The 21,901-nt window shown below is 37.1% G+C and overlaps 1 protein-coding gene across 1 annotated transcript in view; it reads left to right on the plus strand.

The window, feature by feature from the left end:
• CPXM2 (carboxypeptidase X, M14 family member 2) overlaps window positions 1-21,901 on the plus strand; it is an 80,564-nt gene that overhangs the window by 40,990 nt on the left and 17,673 nt on the right. The window contains exons 4-6 of the mRNA XM_026065669.1: window positions 8,604-8,688; window positions 9,235-9,385; window positions 17,041-17,129. Coding sequence (XP_025921454.1) covers window positions 8,604-8,688; window positions 9,235-9,385; window positions 17,041-17,129 — 325 coding nt within the window. The remainder of the gene's footprint in view (window positions 1-8,603; window positions 8,689-9,234; window positions 9,386-17,040; window positions 17,130-21,901) is intronic.

The raw sequence follows: 21,901 nt of genomic DNA on the forward strand, positions 1-21,901 counted from the left end.
GTTTTAAATGTCCGCTGCTGCCTGTGGCTCTGCTTGCCTTTCCCAGGGCTCTCGTGCCTGAGCTCTAGACCTGAGAATGTTGTGGGCAAAAGGGGCCAAGGTGCAGAAACAGCTCTTGAAAGCGCAGGTAACCCAACTAGAGAAAGAAGGTACTTGATTTGTTTAATCATTTCCTTCACAAGGAAAAAATGTTTCTATTCTGAGTCAAATTCTGTGCTCAAACTGCACAGCTATGAATTCCATAACAGTCACTTGGAATCAGATCTTTCTGCTTTTCTTTTTCCCTTTTGTAGCAAGCACAATTGGGCCTTGAAGGAAAATTCCTAAATTTTGAGGAGTTCTTCCTTTTACCAGTCGAAATAAGCACAAGGACTCGATGACTGTAGCTCTTCAGACACCTGAGGCATTTTTAGGAAATCTGAAACCATGCCAAAACACTTTTTCATCATCAAAAATGGCAAATTCTGCTTAGATTTTTCCAGAAGTTGTGCAGATGTTCTTGAATTCCCTGGGTAAAGTGGGGCCCAGCTGCAAGAACCAGGGCTGCTTTGACTTTTGTGCTGAAGATATTTGAAACTCGGAAGTGAAACAAATGTGGGTTGATATGAATAAGAGTTAACAACTTGAGAGTGGGCAGAATGTCAGTTCCTTCCTAGGATGCCGCAGTATTAATGAGAACATTTTGGGATTAGTGTTTCTGGGGAGTTATTACACTGTTTCAGTAGGAATGTCAAGTTAATAGAAGGACATTAGTGGCATCTCTTTGCAGGGCTGTTTTGTTTCTCTTCTCAGGCAAGAGAAGTTGGGTGAGTGATGTGACCTTTTAGAAAGGCATGTTACGTCCTGTTCTTAGAGAGGGTTGATGCTAGCAGCTGGGATTTAGCTGGGCTACAAAGGGGTTTATGGCTGAATATTTGGGGGAGAAATATGGTATGTAATTCTTTATATTGCTGCCAAGATGTCTTTATGAGTTTTCATGAACTACATATATTTAAACAACTCTTCAGGGCTGTTCTGAGTGGGACACTGGAAGCATCATTGTGGAATTGTGCCATATATTTAAAGCAATGATGTGATAGTTTAAAATATGCACTCTTTTGACAGAAGGAAAGAAAATATTAATCACTGTTAGCAGTTTGGCAAGAATCTAAAAAACATAGGAAGCATGTTTCCCACAACCCAAACAATCTTTTGATAATTCAGCACTATCTTTTGTGTCAAGAAAAAACCACATGTCTAAACAGACACAAAATGTACTGAGTATTAATACATAGCTTCAGACTGTTTCCACACACAGGATGTTTTAATATAGAAAAGAAGATGCAATGTTTGTTAGTAACATGTATTTGTTATCCTTATTAGTTCTAATAAAATGCAGTCTTTCGACTATGTCAAATTATGCGCTGTCACTACATGTCATGAAATAATTAAATGACAATATAATATGGAAAATCATGAATGAAGTATCTGTACAAAATGCTCAAGTTCCAAAGTCAAGCTTTGAAACTTTCATAAAGAAATCCAAAATAGATTTATTTCCAAATATACATTTATTTCTGAAGCTTTAAGCTACAGGAAAACTTTAAAGTGTTAAAGTTAATCCTTTTACTTTTATCCTTTTTTTTAATTCAAAGAAAAAATTTTAAGGGATTAAAAACTTTCTAACTCTGAATTGGGTAGAGGTTAGTCTGAGTGCCTTGCCGTGAGACTGCAGGATGATTCCAAGCCCAAATATCTTACCTGACACCTCTCCTCAAGACGTGGCATGCCATTCCACTGTTCCAGGAGAACATGATAGTCCCACACACCAGGCAGCCCATCCTAGGCCTTTAATACACATTTATTCAGAGCATAGCATCAGCCTTATAATTTCATATCTTGATGTACAATTTATCAAAGGAATAAGGAACCCAGTTAAACAGAGACTATTCAAGACTGTGTATTCAGAAGCACACTTGCTCAATAGTGTAATTCCTGTTTAACCACCCTGTCTGGAGGCGCCCGTTTCTAGAGCTGCCCAGGGACTAACGCAGCCCAAGCTGACTGCGGGGGGAAATGGGGTCATAGCTCTGGCCTGCTTTTAAGCTGGAATCCTTTTGTTCCTGGCTACGTTTTTGAACTAGAAAGTACAGATTGGAAGAAATAGTGTAGACCCCATTCTATCATCCCTGCTGTTTCACCTGTTTGATTTCCGTGTGCTACTCTAAATGGATAGTAACTGATAAATACCCAGCAAAAAATCTTTTTCTTTTTAAATCTGATCACTCTTTTGCTTAAGTCAGCGTATTTGTAGCTGGATAGGGGGATAACTTTGCAATTTCTTATAGTACATCCTCATCTTCAGCTTGCTCTGTTGTGTGTAACATGGCCTTTCATGACCCCTAACATCCCTTTTGACAAACCATTCTTAGAGAATAATACATCTCTGGAAACTACCCAGCTTGCACACAAGCTTTCACCTTCATGAAAAAATAATCACATTAGCATCTTCAGTATTCCACTAATCAGGGTATAAAAAGCAGTGATAATCCACTCAGTCTAACTGCTCTGGCAGTTTCTGAGTGGTTTTCTATATCAGTTATACTTTCTGTTAACTCTGGCTTAGTGGAGTCATCTCATGGGTTTTTAGGGGTTGCAACGTCGAGAGAGTCAGCCTTTGTCAGCTTCGGCCTAGTGTACTCTCCATTTATTTAACTTCACTATCGCCACTAATTCGTCTTCCACCGCAGTTCTTGTCCTGTGAAGAATTTCGGTATACCATACAGCCTAGCAGGCACTTTTAATGAATACTTGACATTTATTCCTGACTTTAGGAAGCTTATTTTGTRACCTGCTTGGATGATCCTGGGTAGGTGGAGTTCCATGACAGCACACCCAGAAATGTATTTATACTTTCACAAGTTTGCTTGACAAAAATGTCAAAACCGATCACGTTGTGTTGTGAGTATGAGTTGTCATGGCTCTCTCACTTAAATTATGACTGTTTTGCCAGAGAATAAATGACTCATCATGCAAGAGCTGCCAGGGAATAGGTCACAGCCGTGCCCACAAGCAGTGCTTCTGAAGGGTTAACCACCACTTTGCACCCTGGAAAGTGTGGCTTTACATGGAAAGAACTGACTTTACGCAGTGAGGCTGAATGGAAATATTAAGAAGATAAAAGAAAATACTGCCAGCATAGGCCTCCATCACTTCTGACTTAACCTCCATGGAAGGGGCTAAGATGGGGAGTTTTAAATAAATAAACTGAATCATTTGGGAAAAGAGTGTATCAAATGAATACAGGTGCCTGTGACCACAGATTGTTCACATTTAGTAATCACAGCCCTGAATGTAGATATATATTCCTTTATACACCATATACTCCTTTCCCCTCCCTCCCTACACTGAAGAACAGCTTTTCCAAGTCAGCGCTCCTCTAGCACGTACCAAGCTGAACTTGGCCATATCTGTGTGCACTTGGTAGATGTGAGCCCTTTCGGCATTACCTTAAATATACTCACAGCTGTGTACGTAAATGGTGGTATTTGCTGCTCACTCCGAGAGTTTTTCATTCTCCAGTGCTTTAATATTTACAGGCAGGAGACAAAAAGGCATAGTGAGGCAGTACCTATCTAGTTCAACTGGATACATTAAGAGGCCAAGCAGATATATTTCCTCAAATTTGTAACCAATATGTAAAGGTGTGATGGACACAAACAAGAAGGAAAATTAAAAATATCACCAAAAATAAAAAAAAAGAAGAAACATTGAAGAAAAGGAGTTGCAGCTTGCTCGTGTTTAGCAGGTGTAAGAGATCTGAAAGGGGAAAGGCTCATGAGAGGTTCATTTCAAACGCATGTAGATATTTTTTGTGAAGAGGGGCCTGTAAATGGTGTATGTGTTACAATGTAAAATCTTTGGGGCAGAGACTGTCTTTGACACACACAACAGGCCTCTGGTTTTCAGATGCTGTTACTAGCTTAATGTGCAACAACAACAGTGACAGAAAACACCAACTGTTAGGACCAGATTTTCAAGAAAGGTCAAAAAAACAGAGATTAAAATCTTGTAGAGATCTTGCTGGAAGTGAGAGCTGTTGGGTGGGGAACACATTTGCAGATCTGACTCCTCCTTACTGAGTAGAGCTTTGAAAAATCTGTCCTTAATTCATTTTGAGCATGTGAAATTCTGGCCCTGAGCTCTTCTTCACAAGGCCTCTGAAGAACCAGATTTCACAGCAGTATATTCATTTAGGTCAGCTAGGAGCTATTTTAAAAATTAAATATTCAAAGCTTTCAGTTATTTAAAAAATACCCTTTTGCTATGCAAGCTCCATGTTTTAAATCATATTTATTTTAATTAGTTTGTAAAACTTACTTTGCTACCTGTGGTTAGCCTGAGCATTTTTAACTTGGCTTATTTTTGAAACTTTTGGGCAGTAGGTACTTTAAAGAGTTATCAGCATAAGTATTTTATAATATTAATATTAAAGATTTTTGTGCTGCTTGTGTTTATCTGTGTAACATACAAGAAGAGCAAGAGAATTATACTGGGCAAGGGAGAAAGATGTTGTTTTGGTGGTATCATGCTTTCTTTATGCTCAGTAGCCTTATTGTATAGATATACGAATAGTTCATATTTAGATAATGGAAAGCTGATCCCCTAGACAGGAACCTGGCCTAGGTTGTAAGAGGTCTGCATTTAATTCTCTGCTTTGATTCAGTTTCTCTGCCTGTTCCTGGGCAAGTTACTTAATCAAGCTTCCCTCCGCTTGCCTTTTCCTTATGGGAATGGGCAAGCTGGACATTTCCCGAATTAAAAATTAGATGACGTTCAAATACACCTCATCTAAAGCTAATTCATCATGGATGAAAACCAACTAATTAACAAAAAAATACACCATGTTAAGTGACTTTGAATTGTATTTTGATTTTTGCATTTACTTTCTGTGAATCAAGTTGATTAATCTTTGCAATAGACACTGAGCCTTTTCAGATAGGCTTCTCCTGTAGAGATAGAATAGCCTGGCATACATTTTGAAAAGGATTCTTAATGGGAAGCATGTGAATCAAAATGATTCCTTGCAAATCTGTATCTTGTGATCCATTTCTGGCATCGAAGAAATTTGTGAGGCGGTTATGTAAGTAGCACTTAAGCCTGTCTTTGTGCTAGAATGTAATGGACTAGAGGTAACGTCTAATACTTTTAAAGACAGACTGTCCACCAATCTGCTTTCTTTTTGCTAAGAAAAGAACTTGATAATTAATGCACTATTTTCTTAATGCTGGTATAGAACTATTTGTGGAGTTATGACTTAATAAAACCATAAAACCAAAAAATATCTATGATTCTGTCTGAGGAATATTATGGTAGGTCCAGGTAGGTTTTGAGAGAGTGAATTCAGAAGAGCTTCTGTACAACAACTGTAGGGACATCCTAAATAATGTTAAGCTTTATGGTTTTCCTTCAAGCTTCCTTAGCAGTGTTATTGTTCAATGTTAATATGCCCTGAAAAGATTTGACATGAAGTGCTGCAGAAATTCATGTTGTCTGCAAATCCCAAACACAATAAGATGGATCTTCCTGTCATCAGGTACCAAAACAGAGTAGATGAAATTCCCTGATACTTCTAGAACAAGACTTTGCTTTAGCTGCCATGCTTCTGTGATGGATTTCCCAGAAAGCTTTGGATTTCTGTATATACATGAATAAACTGGGCAGCACGTACATATTAAATTCTTCAATTCCAGGGAGCATTGTGCTTACTGTAAACAGACTGGCTGTTGATTCAAGCATGTGCAACACATCCATCTGCTTTCTGGAAGTATCAGACCTCCTAGGCTGCACATGTGTAGAAAATCTGCAGCTTTCAAGAAGATTTAGCATGTAGATGCTGTTCTGCTGGTCTGTAGCTGTAGCAATGTCGATGATTTAAAGATATTCAGCTGCCTGGTCGGAAGCACTGTGCTCCTGCTAGGTTTCCATTCTAAGAACATGAAGACATTCCCCTTTCCCATCATATGGACTGTAATTTCAAGGCAAGAAGATGTCATTTTTGAGGGAAATCTGAATTTATAGCAGTCTCCTTAGTACTGGCAGAGGTATTTTTTCTTATAACAAGTGGGGAAAAAAAGGAGAAAGAATTTAAGCAGAATTTAATTTTTTTCTAGAGGCAGTTTTCTTTTCAGTGCTGGTGGGAGAAGTGCTGTGATATTTTTCCTGCATCTAAACAAAAGCAAAGTGCATGTTTATTCCTTACAGGCAAGCACAGCTAACAGGATGTTGTATGTGAAGTAATACATTACCCTGATTTATCTCCTCCCATGCTCCTCTATAGTCCTCTTAGTCCTCTTACACTGCAAACGTGCTAGACTGGATGTAGTCCCATTTTAACTGGCAGACTGCCTTTGAAAAGTATGTTACTTGTTATCACTCAAGATTGATTATGTGTACAACTTTGATCAGTGTAGGTTCTCCTTTGGGAGAAGTGTAAACCCTTACAGGTGTATGGAGTGAGAAAATTGAAATACAGAAAATAAAACTAGCTTGCAAATATTAATGTAACAATCATATTTTCTTATGTTAGTAAAATGAGCTGTCTTTTAAAACATTTTCTGCGTCATGTTTTTCTTACAAAATTCTCAGTTATACTGAACGTCAGCTGTGATCTTGTAGATTTTTATATCATCTTGATGTTCTATTTGAATTTTTTCCAGTGTTGGAGTAATGAATGTGGATGTATTGTTTGTCCTCTTAATTTTATTTGTGTAATTCAATTAAAAAAGCTCGGAAATACTTCAGAAGCAATGATGTCTTTTGGTTTATAACATTGCCTCTTTCAGTCATTCACCCTGATCTTGAAAAATGACCAAGAAGAATAATTAAAAAAAAAAAACCTCATTGAATGTGTACTGAGTAGGTACATCCCTCAGTCAAACCTGTGAGTTTTCCTCAAGTGTGCTTTCTTGTTCAATCTAAAAAGTTATTTTTCATTTTCCTGGAATTTTGATATTGGCCATTCTCTAAATTCTTCATTTCTAACTTTGCTAGATGTAAATCTGCCTGCCTACAATTAAAGATCACAGTCATATCTTTTAGTATAAATGCCAAGTTATTGCAGAAGCTGAAACAAGGAAGGAGAGTACTTTTTATGAGTTAATAGAAACTTGTATGTGTGCTGAAGACATTGGCTGTATTGTTGCATATCATTTTACAGCCACAGAGTCTTGAGATGCCAGCATGGCACTTCACAGATCTCCAGTAAATCCTCTACCCCAGAAGGTCTCCCACTGACAGGCAGAAAATGAGTATCTGCAGAGGGTTCATAGCTCTTTAGAGTTGTTTAACAAATGCTGCACGTGTTTGTGCAGTGTGGGTGATAGTCAGATGTTCATCTCTTCAGTACAATAACAAGAAATTCAATCAGCTTGGCAAAAGTCAAAATTATGCAATTTAAAATGATATGAATGGCAAAATCCATTCATCTAGGAAGTCTGGTTAGTGATTTGCAAAGGACAGATTTAGTGGACACCAGAACTGGGTTCACTTAGTCATTTTTTTTCAAAATCACACTAGACATCTAAATTTTGTTGACTTTTTTCAGGTGTTAGTGTATTCCTGCAGAAACACTTGTCTAAATCCTACTAAATACTCATTTAATCTTTGTTTTTAAATGTCACTATAAGTCTAGACCTCAGTTTGAATCTTTTGTGCAAGTAAGACTACTTCTACTGAAATAGTTTGAAATCTAAAGTTATAATTTTGTGCTGTAATGCATTGACTTGGTCATTATTTGAAGGTCACTCTTTTGTGCAAGACAAAGATCAATGTCTCCTTTTACAAATCTGGATGAACTTGTGGCTGTTGAATTCTCTCTTGCTACCCCCTCTTTCTTGGGCTCCACTAGAAGCCTGATTATTTTCCAGGGAATACCTGAAGGCTAGTTTGTCCCTTTAAACACAAGCACAATAAAGTCAATTCCTGCATGTTCGTGGTAATTTTTTAATGTTATTTGTTGGTTATTAAAAAAAAAAACAAATAAAGTTGCACTTGTTTGGGTGCAATATAACAAGAAGCTTTCTTAGATATGGCTGTTCTCAAAAATGAGGACTGTTGGTTACGCGTGATCGGTTTACATATACGAAAATACAAGTTATAGCATCCTGAATTGACTGAAAGGTACAGAAACACCTCTCAGGCATGACTGTCTTCCAACACACTGCCTTTTGAGACCAGGAAGGTGTTAGGAAAAAAATAAACTACTGTTGCCCTTTCAGACCAATGAGTTTGAGGGGAGAATCGGGGCATTAAATCTGCTCTAGATAAGCCATTGATCTCAAGACTGTCTGTATATAAAATGAAAGGAGAGCAGTAGTTCCTCACCTCCTGGGAACATGGAACGTTATCTTGTTGGCATGTTTTTTTGCTTCCATGTGCTAGGGTTTTTCTAATCATCTGTTAAACCTAGATTTGCATGTCACTTTTTCAGCCAAGTGTTGACATGACTTTGCCAAGTGGGATTTCCATTACTAGCAGTCTTACAAGCTTTATCACATTAAACACAGTTTGCAGTCATTCTAAGTTATGAAAAAATAACTTAGATGCTCTTTGTCTTTTTCAAGGAGTAACTGGGTGACCTCTTACAGAGTATTGGTGAGCAATGACAGCCATGCATGGACTGTTGTCAAAAATGAATCTGGAGATATGGTGAGTATCACAAAACAGATATTTTATGAAGAAGAGCAGAGGAGGGAAAGGGGGGGCTGTCCACATGGAGTTTGATTTGCCAGGCCGTTTTATCAGTATAAGACTAAAAGGCAACATCGCCCAGTGGTCCCATTGGCCTGGCATAACTTTAAGAGCAAATTATATAATACAGAGAGGGACTCAGAATATACTCTATCGTAAATGTACATGTGTGTGACTTTGGATGTGAATGCCACCTTGTCAGGGGTCTTGCCTGTGTTGAGAAATGTTTCTCATTGTATGGCCTGTGCAAGGGTTAGAGTCAGTCTGCTGCTCCCTGTGAACATCTCATGGCCATGTCCAGGTGCACATGGGCTGATGGAGGATGTGGAGCTCTGGCTCCTTTGCCCTTCTCTCAGGGGTACTAAGGGACTGTGCTCTTTGAAGAGCAGTTCTGGACTGAACCACCATCAACCTGGGGCTGTACCAGGTGATTTTATCTGATTCTGTTACCAAAGGTCCCAGTAGAAGAACTGATTTTGCCATTTTCATGTTTGGCCTACGTAGATTTTTGAAGGAAACAGTGAGAAAGAGATCCCGGTTCTCAATATGTTGCCGGTACCACTGGTTGCACGCTATATCCGTATAAACCCTCGATCATGGTTTGCAGAAGGTAGCATCTGTATGAGACTGGAAATCTTAGGGTGTCCTCTGCCAGGTAAGAGTTTTTCTCAGTTGATGTTGATATGGCTGCCTGTACCAACACATACAAACTTTATTTCTTATATATCTTTCCTCTTGATATAATACCTTTCTTTAATGGAAGAGCTATTCAAAAAGAAACAAAAATACCTGTCCAGGTACACAGACAGTATCAGGACAGTTCTGTTCAAATGCAACAACATAGTAACTATAAGTAGCTTTATTAATAAAACAAGATTGCATGGATGATCTAACAAGATTTTCTGTTGTGTAGGCTGTAGTGCAGTGCAATTAATGTTACTGAGTGCAAATATACTAGACAGGCAATAGGATTATGTCTCAAGACAGTCACTTGCAGATGTCAAGCTTTTAAGGCAAGAAAGAACCATTCTAATTCTGCAGTCTGATTTTTTTTCCCTAGCATAGGCCATAGCAGTTCTCTGAATTAATTCTAAGCCGAATGCTGTGACTGCAGTAGTGCTTATCCTTGGGGGGTTGACAGGGGGTTGTAAGACTTTCTAGCAAATTTCAAGTGTTATCAAATCCGGCATGATCCCTGGTAAGTCTCAGATGACAGCAAAAGACATCCTGGTATTTAGCACAAAATTTATATTATGTGTTTATTTTATCATATGGATGCAAAATACAATTAGATTTTGCTAGGTACTCTCTACAAAGTAAAAACTTATTCAAGGTTACTTCAAGAAAAGAGCATTCAAAATTTCAGATTTTGCCAAACCCATATTTCTGTTAAGCATATTGTAAATAGTTGCATGATGGATTCACGTGTGTGTGTATATATATGTATATATATTTGAAGACCTGTTTGTTCAAACCTGTTCTAAATTGTTCACTAATCATTCCAGATCTTCCATCTGCTTTTTTTTCCCCTTTGATCTTAAATTCAAGCACCTTGGGGATAGCTCTCTCTTTTTTTTGCAGGGGGCTATGAATAGTACTTTCAGAAATACTAGAACCAGAAAGAGAACTGCCTTTCCAGAGCCTATCATTACTGCTTTAACTGTTCCTGCTGCTGGTCAGAGACTTGCTGCCTCCAATTCCACTGTTGATGTAGGGTCTTCACATGCCAAGCAGAGGTAGCCTGATTTTTGTCCTTTAGAAGTTTAAATACTCATGGGGGAAAAAAAAAAAAGAAAAAGAAAAAGAATCCGGGGCACTGAAGGGATAATTCTCTGAAGAAGAAAAGTATGGGGCAAGTATTGTCATAAAGCTAAATCAATAGGTATATTACCAGTAAGTAATGAAAGTTTACAGCACTTAGACAACTACTTTTCTATGGGTCAAAATATACGTAATGGACCTGAATGGCAATGACTAGAAATGTCCTGTGTATGTGAATATTCATGTTTTCAGGAGGATTCTGATCTATTTCGACCATGGGTTTAGAAAACTCCAACCTTGTTTGCTACTGCACCTTTTACTCTGGAGGGGCAATTCCAGACACAGCATTTCCTCTCAGCTCTTGAAAGGACAGCTGAAACTTGTGAACTGTCAGAAAGCAGTTCCCAAATTATCCCAAATTCCTATGTGGGTTTGCAAAGAATAAACCAGCCCCACTATTTAGAATACATGGTGTCAGACTGAAGAAAAAGCGGAGCTTTCTTTGGTACCATGACTCTACTGGCATGCAGGACACACATAGAGGTCTCCAGGGAATACTTAAGATGACACACTAACCATTTCTGAGAGCAGCTTACAGGGAGATTCTCATAATTATTCTCAATTCCAAATTCTGTACCTAAGTCAAAGAGGAAAGAGTGAAAACGTAGATATTTTGAAAGGTGTTTTTTTGTTAAATGCAGTTTTTATTTATACTATATTCTTATTGGATATACACACGTACAGGGCTGAATTCTACTTTGGACTGTTGACATTTGTCTCCCTTTGACTTCATCGGGCTGTATGAATGGGTGAAGGTGTTACTGAGATCAAAATATATCTGTGCTAAGTACAAGTGCACTTTCGCCACTGGAGTGAGTGCTGTTAGGACTTACTGCGTATCTTGGATTAGAATGGAAATGGTATCTAGCTGCTACTAATATAATTCCTCCTGGTAGTCATTTGTTGAGTTGATTCTCTGCAGTGGCTGATTCAGTTTATTCTTGAAAGCAGATACCTTAATCACCCATTGAGAAACACATTGGGAAGGGGATGTATTCATTCAAAATGTAATTGGACTGAGAGAACTAATAGGTTTTGATGAGCTGCTAACCTGTTTTTTTAGCTTAGAAAGAACTGGCATTTCTCTCTCTTAGCTCATTTTATTCATTTCATGCAAAACTCTCTAAACAAAGCTATTCTCTAGCTTACAGAGGCCTTTCTGTTTATGATTTATTCCCCTGCTGAAGGACACCAGGACAACTTTTCTGCAGTTGTCTATAACTGAATTTCCTCACCCTCTGTAGGTATCATCTTACTCATTGTGAGTTGGATAACTGACTGGTTGGGCCATGGGACCCAGCCTCTTTGAAAGCACTGATCTAATGCACTGTATGTGGGATTAGAAATCAAGGGTTCTCTTCTGACAGGAGGTTTTCTACATAACACTGGGCAAGTCTCATAAATCCATCAAAATCAGTAAGTGAAACTCTGTCAGTTCACATGACTATAGCCATAAAAATGTGGGTCAAACTGGACATAGGGAGATACTGGAAGAATAAAAGTGGGTGAAAAAACAAGATAGTTCTGAAAGTTTCTCATGACTGTGAATTTCCTTTCATGTCTTAAACTTGTAAGGTTAGGTTTCATGTCTTTATTAATCCATGAATGCATTAAGTGGGCTTTCATTGAGTCTGTAGTGTATCTCAGCTTTTCATCATGTAGGCTCACAGGGGAGGGGAAGATGGGAATACCAGATAAAGAAAAATCCTGAGTAAGATATTAGTATTTTAGGAAAGTTTATTAGCATTGGCAGAGCGCTGTGAAAATATGTAGAGCCAGCTAGGACTTGGAAGCAGTAAAGCCCCATTCCTGCGGTGGGACATGTTAATAAACCCTGCTACATATGTTTCACGCACAAATCATTGGAAACATTGTGAGAAAACACTAGATAATTGTATCAGAGGAGTTACTGATTATGTAAACTGTATTAAGATGCTTGTCAGCTTTTTCAGTGAAACATTTATATTGTTCACAACAAACATTTTTGGGGGCATTGTGGGATAGTTTTGACAAACTACCCTTTCCAGAGGAAGATTTTACTATTACAGTATTTCTACAAAAAAGCTGTGTTACCCCACTATGTCAGTACCATCCTTCAGATAGCAGAAATGATCTGTTGTTTCAGCAAGGTAAAAACATTTAGCTGTAGAGGAGAGATGGCAGAAAATCCTGCTTATAGCAGAGGATCACTACTGCCATTACTAGCCAGGGAGAAAGAGGAAGAAAGCACCAGCATTTAATTGTCTCTCCAGTTTCCAAAAACATTGCTATTTACATAGATGTAGAATGACACACACAATCTTTTGCAATTGCCTCAGAGGGTTAGATGTACTTTCCTTGGCTGTTCTTTCTGGACCCTAACAAAAATTTAAAAGAAACTGCATATGATTAAAAGTACCCAGTGGAAGGAGAGACAAAATTATCTGAGCTTTTCATGCATTTATTTATACTGTAGAGCATTCAAAGCAATAGGCATTTATTTTAATGGAGTAAGTTTGGGATAAAATTATTTGGTTTTTAATAATTCTTATTTAGAAAGCAGTATCATTGATTATGTCATCACTTTCAACCCAAGATAAAAGACTGATTTAAACTACTCCATGATGGTGTACTGTCTTTTGCAGTGGATGCATCATTCAGTGTTATTTTTATTGTTTGCATCAGCTTGCCAGACTGTTTGGTTAAGTGTTAGGAGTGTGCTTGTTTTGTATAATGCAGTGACTTCCTACCTATATCTTTGGTTATAAGTAATTGTGTATGCAGCACTGTAAATTCAGTGAATTACCCAGGAGAGTAAATTTTTGCTTGGAGTGCCAGTCTGTCCTTGTGTTCCGTTTTTACCATTGTGAAGCTAAAACTCAGTCTTAGGCAATTTTAAACTTTTTTGGAAGTTTGAGCAAAGACTGAATAAAAATGAGTCCAAATTCAATAAGGTTTATTGGGAAATGGCCAATGTATTATGTTTCTTTATACTCATCAGGACAGATGTGTAACATCATCCAACAATGCAGTGGTTGTCCTCAAAAGGTCTTCCTTCATATTTTTTGTTCTGGAGAAGTATTGCCAATGTTCAGAAGTACCCTTATTATTAAAATAAGACTGTAGGAGCCCATTTGAAAGATCGTATGTTAGCAGAAAACCTTTAGGGAAAAAAAAGTCACTCGTATGCAAGAGGATATACTGAAAATTTAAGGCAGTTTAAATGATTTAGACTATTTTCATATTTTTAGTTAAAATTTATCTAAGTCACTTAGAATGACTTAATTATCTCGGCCATTTGTAGTACCACATAAGCACCACTTCTGAACTTGCAAACTGCATCAGTATGATACCATACAACTGAGTGTAGGAGTTCTGTGGGAATGCAAGATGAACAAATCATGTTAGGGTTTTATTAAATGAGAATATTTTGGTCATATTGTTTTGTGAGTGTTGGTTTCATCTCCTAAGCATTGCAAAGCTCACTTCATGCTTTTCACATGCAAGTTAAAAGTATACCAGAAACTAAAGTGTGTGTGGGGGAGGAAGCAACATGCTCTCCTGTTGTTAGCATAATGGCTGGAAGCCCATTGGAAGCATCGGGATTCCACTGCTTTAGGTGCTGTGTAGAGGTGTAACATACCTGAATACCCCATCTGTATGTCAAAGTGCTGAGCAATCAGTCAGCCTTCTCTGATATTATGTTCAATTTATGGAAAAAACATGGAGCTGTGATGCTGGAAAGTAGTTGGACATTTTAGAGCCAATCTCTTTCATGGAAATGCAGATAGAAAAGGCTTTCTAGTTATTTGTCCATCTTTACAAAGAATATAAATAGAAAGATGAAGGAAATGAGCTACCTTTATCTCCAGCTTAACATTACTCGTAACTTAAAGATAAGTTAGTAGAAAAAATAATATATTCCTCTAAATCAATGGGAGTGCCACACTTTTACAGGATCTTTTCTCCTTGGAAGAAACGCACACTGTCTTGCAGTGGTGCCATGAATAAATGAATACATTTCAATTTAAATTCTTCTGTGGTTTTACTTTCTTGGTCTCTTATTCTCTCTTTTATGAAAGCAAATAGTTTTTGCCAAGGTGGACCTAACCAGCTGTGTACAGGATTTTTATGCCTTTCTACATTTTACCCTTTTATTTCCTAATCTGTATTCCTGCTGCAACAGAAATTCAGTGATCCAAGCAGACTTGTGGTAGATCCTGGCAAAATATGAGCATTAATTCTCTAGAGAGCTGTCAAATTGTGCACACTTTTGAGGAAGGACCAGAGATATAATCATCTTCACTGTAAGAGGATTTTCTTCTAGATTCTTGACTGTCTACCAAATCTACTGTACTCGCCATCATTCCCATGATATTAATGTTTGTATGGAAAGAATGCCAGGATTTGAAAGGGTTTAAAGTGTTAGGAAAAAATCCGTTACTGTATATTTTGGCTTCTGGTGATAGAGAAAGCCTTCAACATCCTGGCAGTTTTATGGTGTTTATATTAATTTTTACAACAGAAATATTTTTATGAGGGTAAATATATCACTTTGGCATTAGAAACACATTGTGACTTTCTAGCAGAGGTGTGATTTGCATTTCTTATGCACTTATGTATTAATAAGTTATTTCTGTAAATTAGCATGGGTTGACCTTTAAACATTTAGCATTCCAGAGTCATCTGCAGTGTTACTGCAGCATCGCTGCTGTCAATGTACTTGCATGAATTTAGCCTGCAGTTAGGTTGGCATGAACACCTAAAAATGTAGATGCATTATTTGAAACTTAATCCTCTTGATTCTTCAGAACAAAGAAATTGCATTTCCCCACCTGGTTAGGCTCTAATTCAAATCGGTTTCCAGGTGGTTTTGCTATATATGTTCTCCCTGAAAGGGGCAGAAGGCATTGAACAAGTGGATGTTGTAAAGCAAGATGTCTTTTGACATTTTTAGTCATATTTGAAGAGCACTGCTGGACTGACCTTTTAGCATTTCTCCTGTAGCTTAGTGAATGGAAGTGGAGGAAAGAAGTATGAGAATGGAAAGTAAATAAAAGTGGTAGAAAACATCGGTAATATTGCAGGAAAGCTTAATGGAACTTGCACGTTTCATTTTATAAATAACAGAAATAGTTCAAGTTTTGCCTTCCTGCCACATAAGAGAGAAAACATACTTCTAAAAATCCATGGGAAGGGGAAATAATTAGAGATTTTAATGTCAGAAGTTTGAAACATACATATGTAAACTTATGGGGTGTTTTTACATGTTAAGAGTTTTACCTAATTTCATGAAGTGTTTGCTGCTGTAGGGTATTTTTGGTGTATTCCTGCTACTAATATTTATGCATTTCATTTTCAAGTAATCAACTGTATGTGGTACTGTTTGAAAAAAAATCATACTTCCTTCTCCAGAGACAGTGTCTTATGGTTGTATTGCAATAAGACAGAATGACGCTTTGATAATATTTGTTTAATTTTTTTTTAGTTCCGACAGAATGTTGAACTAAATCAAGATGATTTTATGGGAAGAGGAATAGTTTATCATAACAGCCTGAGAACCACTGGTCTGACAGACTGTTACTCAAACTTCCAAACATCTCAGATACAGCAGATAAGGAATGCCTCCAGTGTTTTCAAATAGGCCTGTTTATCTCTCAGATAAATCATAACAGATTAGGCTAGGGATATGTTATCAGGAAGTGTAAAACTGAGCCCTTACAGTCTTYGCCTGTTTTTTTCAGGTGAATGGCCAAAGCACTCACCTGGAAAGTCAAGGAAACAGGTTTTTGTTCCACCCGCATCTTCTGCTTTGATACTACTTTATTAATTGGCACTATGTTTCTTTATTTAGGTATTTGATGCTTTACATTCTGCCAACAAGTGTTCACGCGGAACACACAAACTGTGTCAGTTATATCCCTGTAGAAATGTGTCTGCTAATTTTAAACTAAAGACCTCAGACTTTCACAAAAATGTTTAGGAAAATAATTAGAAATATTCAATATCCCCAGTGTGTATTTTGCAGGCAGTGCATAGACTCTGAAAATGCTCAGCAATAATGCTACAGGATAACGCCCTCTTCCTTGTAGTAGTGAATTTATCAAGTAGACACAAGGCAGTCACTGGGGCTTTTTTCCTCTGATGTAATTTCTTTCCACTCTTTTTTCTTGCATCCGACTGATCATTTTCTGGTGTCTTTTGCCCTTTTCTGTAGCTTTAGGATGCCCTTTTGCTTTTCTGTTAAAGTTTAGATGTTAGTGCAGTGTAGTTGTCTAACCAGCTGATACTTGCCACCTCCTTGCTTCTCTCTGGTTTAACATGACTTGATTTGTGCAGTAATATTTTAAAGTTTTTGTTTCTTTGTGTTTTGTTTTTGAAAACCTGCATTAAATTTGTATAGGACAGTGGAATTCAGATTACTGCATGTTTCTTGCATGCTTTGGTTAACCATCTTTATATTTGAAATGGCTGATAAATACATGAACACTCTTTTATTTCTTTTCTCAGACCCAAATAATTATTACCACAGAAGAAATGAAATGACAACCACAGATAATCTTGATTTTAAACATCACAACTACAAAGAAATGAGGCAGGTAGGTGAAGAGTCTGTTATGCGACCTTGTGGATGGAGTGTGGATGAGTGCAGGCTTGGCCTGAACCATTAAGGAATTTGATTTCTACCTACTACTATTCCTTAGTGCATCTCTGAAATATAAACTTCATTTTCCTTCTCTGTGAGAGAGAAGGTTTTCTAGTAACATCTCTTCCATGTTCCTTAACAAATGTTCGGAAAGCAATTCAATGTTCGTCAGAAAGCCTTAATTTCTTTTTGTCTGTTAATCATGTGTAAAACAATTGGTGTGTGCTACAAATCATGAAAGGAAGCAAACTATGGACCTCAGAAATCAGGATTAACTAAATACCAAGACTCTTGTGAACAGTGCATATTCCCCCATAACAGCTCTTCTAAGGCTCTTGAAACCAACAGGATTCTTTTAGCTGATTTCAAAAGGCAACAAATAAGGCTTCTAATGTTTCCATGCTCTGTTATGTTTTTGTGTTGCTTTTATAATAAAATAGGTGAGGAATAGGTGATGTTATAGTAGGGGTGTGCAATACTGCAGCCACAGATAGATGTTTTCCCTTTCAAAAATATTGGGGAACATTAGCAACAAGTTTAAGATGGCAAGGTGTGAAGGAAGAGATTTTATATGCTGCAGGTTGTGACCTTTGAAGGAAGTATATAAGTAAAGAGATGAGTGAAAATACAGAAGGTATTTGTATTATAATATGGTGAGCATATTGTCTGGATTTGTTTGTTGATTGTCAGACTTTAGCAGTCTTGTAGGGATGTCACAGTAATAGAAACTCTGCATCTCGTATTATGCTAGACTATGTGTTTTCTTCACTTTCAGTGTGATAGGAACGATCATGCTGTATCACATTTGAAGTTTTATAGTCACACAATGATTGCAACTTCAAAACTTGGCGTTTAAGTTTCGATGTTTAATGGGACGCTCCCTGAAAAGTGGGCATCCAAAAGTGTTTTAGAATTAACTTTTTGATGATGAAAATTCTATCAGGTCATTGGTTTGAAAGATGCAATCTGTTAAAATCCCAATTTCTTAATCTGTATATCATCTGCTCTAAAACAGATGAATCCATTGCAATGGGAGTACTTATTCGTGAAGTGCCATTGTTTTGCTCCTATAGATATTTGAGCGGTGAACGTTAACATTTTTTCCTTTCAGATCTGACCCTGGCTTAGCCATCATAATTCTCCTATATTTCAGTGGTTTTGGATAATCAGCATAAACTATACAGAGTCAAATTCTGTACTCACACTAGTGAAAATCTTCAGTAACTCACCAGAAGCCACTGGAATTATCTGGGATTTAAACTGATGTGGATGCAAATAACATCTGACCCAGAGGCTCATAGCATATAAATGACCAGGAGTCTTTTATTTAAAAAAAGGCAATTCCCTTGGTGTAATTTTAAACCTACCAGCCTTAATCATGTTCCTTTACCTTCAAACAGGCAATCTTGTTGTTGTTGTTTTAATCTTGCTTTATATCACCACAGACATAGGTGTGGGTTGTGCTAAAGAAATATTTCTTCCTGCTTTCTTTTCCAATAAAAAGATAATATGTTTAGACTTGAAGTGTGTGAATCATTTGCTGTGTGCTGAATTTTCAGGGTATTTATACTGCATGAATCACCATTTATTTTTATTGAGCAATTGTGTACTGAGTCACACATTTAGTTCAGTAGATATTTCATGGCCTATATTCCTTACCACAAAGATTAGAGAAGTAGAAAATCAATTGGCATAATTAGTGTCAAGAACAATAAAATAAAATGTATTTTAGATTCTAATCGCAGAAAGACAGATTGGTCAGGTTAGAAATATCTTGGGCAAAAAATACAGCTTTCAAACAGGATGCTTTTCCACTTCTCATATAAGGTGAAAGATTGTGACTGTTGGGGCTGTGAACTGGTTAGTTGTGTACCCTGTCTCCTGCTGGGCTCTCTCAAGCTGCCTGTGTTAACACAGCACTTTTATTTAGAACTCGTTGGGATAGTGGGCAGAAGGTTGTGTGTTGGATTGCAGTAAGTATTATATCCCCCAAACAATTCCTTGAACTCAGTAATTTCTTTCTGGAGTCAAAAATGGAACAATAACCATCAATTTCCTGAGTGAACTTTAGTTTTTTTGTAAAGCAGGGTATTACTGTCAGTTTTGTTAGCTACTTCACTGCCAACCATCTTTAGAAGAGAATCACTCTTCACTCAAGTTGTTTATCATAAATGCTAAAGAAAGAGGAGGAGAGAGTGTTCCCAGGGTCGTGTTTTAGAAGCATTATATTACATTGCAATATGTCAAGTATGTATAGAGGGAGGGATTTCCTTAGTGTCAGGTTATTTTAGTAGATCTCTCTGTTTTGGAAGATCAAATTTCTAGCACCATTTTTTTTCTCTCAAAAGAGCATTCAAGATTCTTATTTCAGTCAGTGGGAACACTTGCTGTATCTCATACTCAGAAGTAGGGGTTGTCTTACAGTCCAAAAAGTATTTACATGATGTGTTCGTGCTTGTATAGGAAGCTGTTAAAATGGTTGACAGATATCCCCCAAAATAGTTAAGGAGATGGGCATTTGAGTATACATGTTGCTTGTGCATAGTACAGTCATGATGAAAATGGAACCCCCCTCCCTTTTTACAAAATGAAATATCTTATTAAATTGAAAGCAGAAGAAAATCCTGTCAAATTATTTGAAAATGATATTTTTTCTGTGTTATGATGACCTGTTATAAAATAAGAGTTCAGTCAGCTACACTTCACTACACAGAAAGTCAAACTGGAATTGAGACTGAAGCTTCGACCCTGTCTTTGTAATCAACTGAAATAACTAACTAGGGTCATATTTTGCTTAGGAAATAGCAGAGCATTTAAACAGCTGTTACTTGTACCCTTGGGAAGAGGCGAACTCTAAGCACCCCTGAAGTCTTGAGTTGCTCTCCATGTCCATCTTGGTTTATGGAAGTGATGTAATGCTAATGCGGAATATTCTTCTGAATTCAAGATCGATAGAACAGGTTTATTTGATGGTGAAACAACCAAGTCTGGAAGACTAGAGCAATACCCAGCAAACATCCTAGGTCCCATAAAATGCCAGGTGTAAAATACAGCACTATCACAGACTGTCAAAGCTCAAGAAGGAGGCAAATTCTGGTTTGGCCTGCGTCAGAACAAGGAATATAGAGGATTCAGACGTCCAAAAGCTCTCTACGGAGGGTAACAAAGAGCTCTAATTGACTGAGAGTCGTTCTGCCTCCTCTAAGTTTAGGTGGCACTTAGACCTACGTTTAAAACACACTTACTGCAAAATGGAGGAACTGAACCTTCAGAGACCAGTCTTGTGGGGTTTCTTCAAAGACTGCATGCAGTTTTTCCAGGGCGCTAATAGGATGAATAATTGGTAGTGACAAACAAATAAGAACTGTCAAATATGAATTGTTAGTGAGTGTAATTGTGGAAATGTTTTACAGTCGTACAGGTTGTTAATAAAGCCGTGACTGATTGTTATCATCAGTTGTGTTTGACAGTTTGTACAAGTGCATGGAAAACGCTGTGACGTTTCAGATGACCTGTTGTGCCTTTCGTAATATATGGGTACGAGAGAAAACAAAATATGAAATATGTTAATTTCCAGCATTTTATTCTTATATAAACACTTAACTACCTTGCTATACCAACACTTTTATCAAAAGAGCCACAGTGAAGTTCATTACAGAGGCCCTGCTTCAAGAAAGGTTCTTTATTCAGCTCAAGAAGTAAGCACACGTGAAATTAAACAGATTTTTCATTTTAGTATTGCTAACTTACCCTTGAACTGTAACGTGTAGTTGAAAAGACACTCAGGTGATAGTATTTAAAAATCCTACAATGAAAATTTGTACACATTCAATGGTAGGCAGATTAGCCGTTAGTTTTATTGACAACCTATTGCAGCTACAATTGTCACTAGAGCTAAGCTAGGAATACTGTATATTTATTAATATTAATTCCTCTTCCCTTCCTTTCCTACCTCCATTTGTTTCACAACTGTTATGTTTTGAGACTGTAAAAGTTTTGAGGCAATTATTCTTTTACTATATGTTTCTATGTTGCTGAGCACAATGAGATTCCACAGAAATACTTGCGTACCCACAACACCAGTGCATTGATTATGATGCTGCTGGTGAAAAAAGTAGAGATGAAACTAGCCAATACACCGAAAGAGCATATCTAATTGCATTTTGCAGTACTGAGTCCAGATTTACAAAAGAAATTTTTATATATATAAAAAAACCCCACAATCTGTGAGATGAGCAAATGTACAAAAATAACATCCTTTTGGTCTCTTTGCAACACGATTATAAATAGAAGTGAAGTCTTTTATGAGTGGAATTTTAATGATGTTCTTCCCAATGTGAATTGTGTTTCCACTTAGATTTGCTAAATGGTAGCATGGAAATTGGACACATCTAATTATTGCATTTTTTAAATCATCAGCCTTGTTATCATCCAGTATTGTTTCTAAATTAACACTGTGTGAGAAAAGAGTTATGTTATGCTACAATACTTCTTCAATAATGTATGCACCGTTGTTTATGAAAAGACTGTCTAATTAATATTCCCCAGGGTTCCAATTTCCAGTAAAATCCTTATTTCTTTTTTAATCCCTTCGAATGAAAAAAAAAAACCAAGACAGATAAATTAATTCTTATTATTTGAACCTATTTTTAATAGCTTCTTTTTAAGACCACATAAATTTTCAGATGTATGTTTCCTTTAATCTATACAAATACCCAAGCCAAA

Source organism: Apteryx rowi, unplaced genomic scaffold (assembly GCF_003343035.1).
Source record: "Apteryx rowi isolate R43461 unplaced genomic scaffold, aptRow1 scaffold_23, whole genome shotgun sequence".
Taxonomy (NCBI): domain Eukaryota; kingdom Metazoa; phylum Chordata; class Aves; order Apterygiformes; family Apterygidae; genus Apteryx; species Apteryx rowi.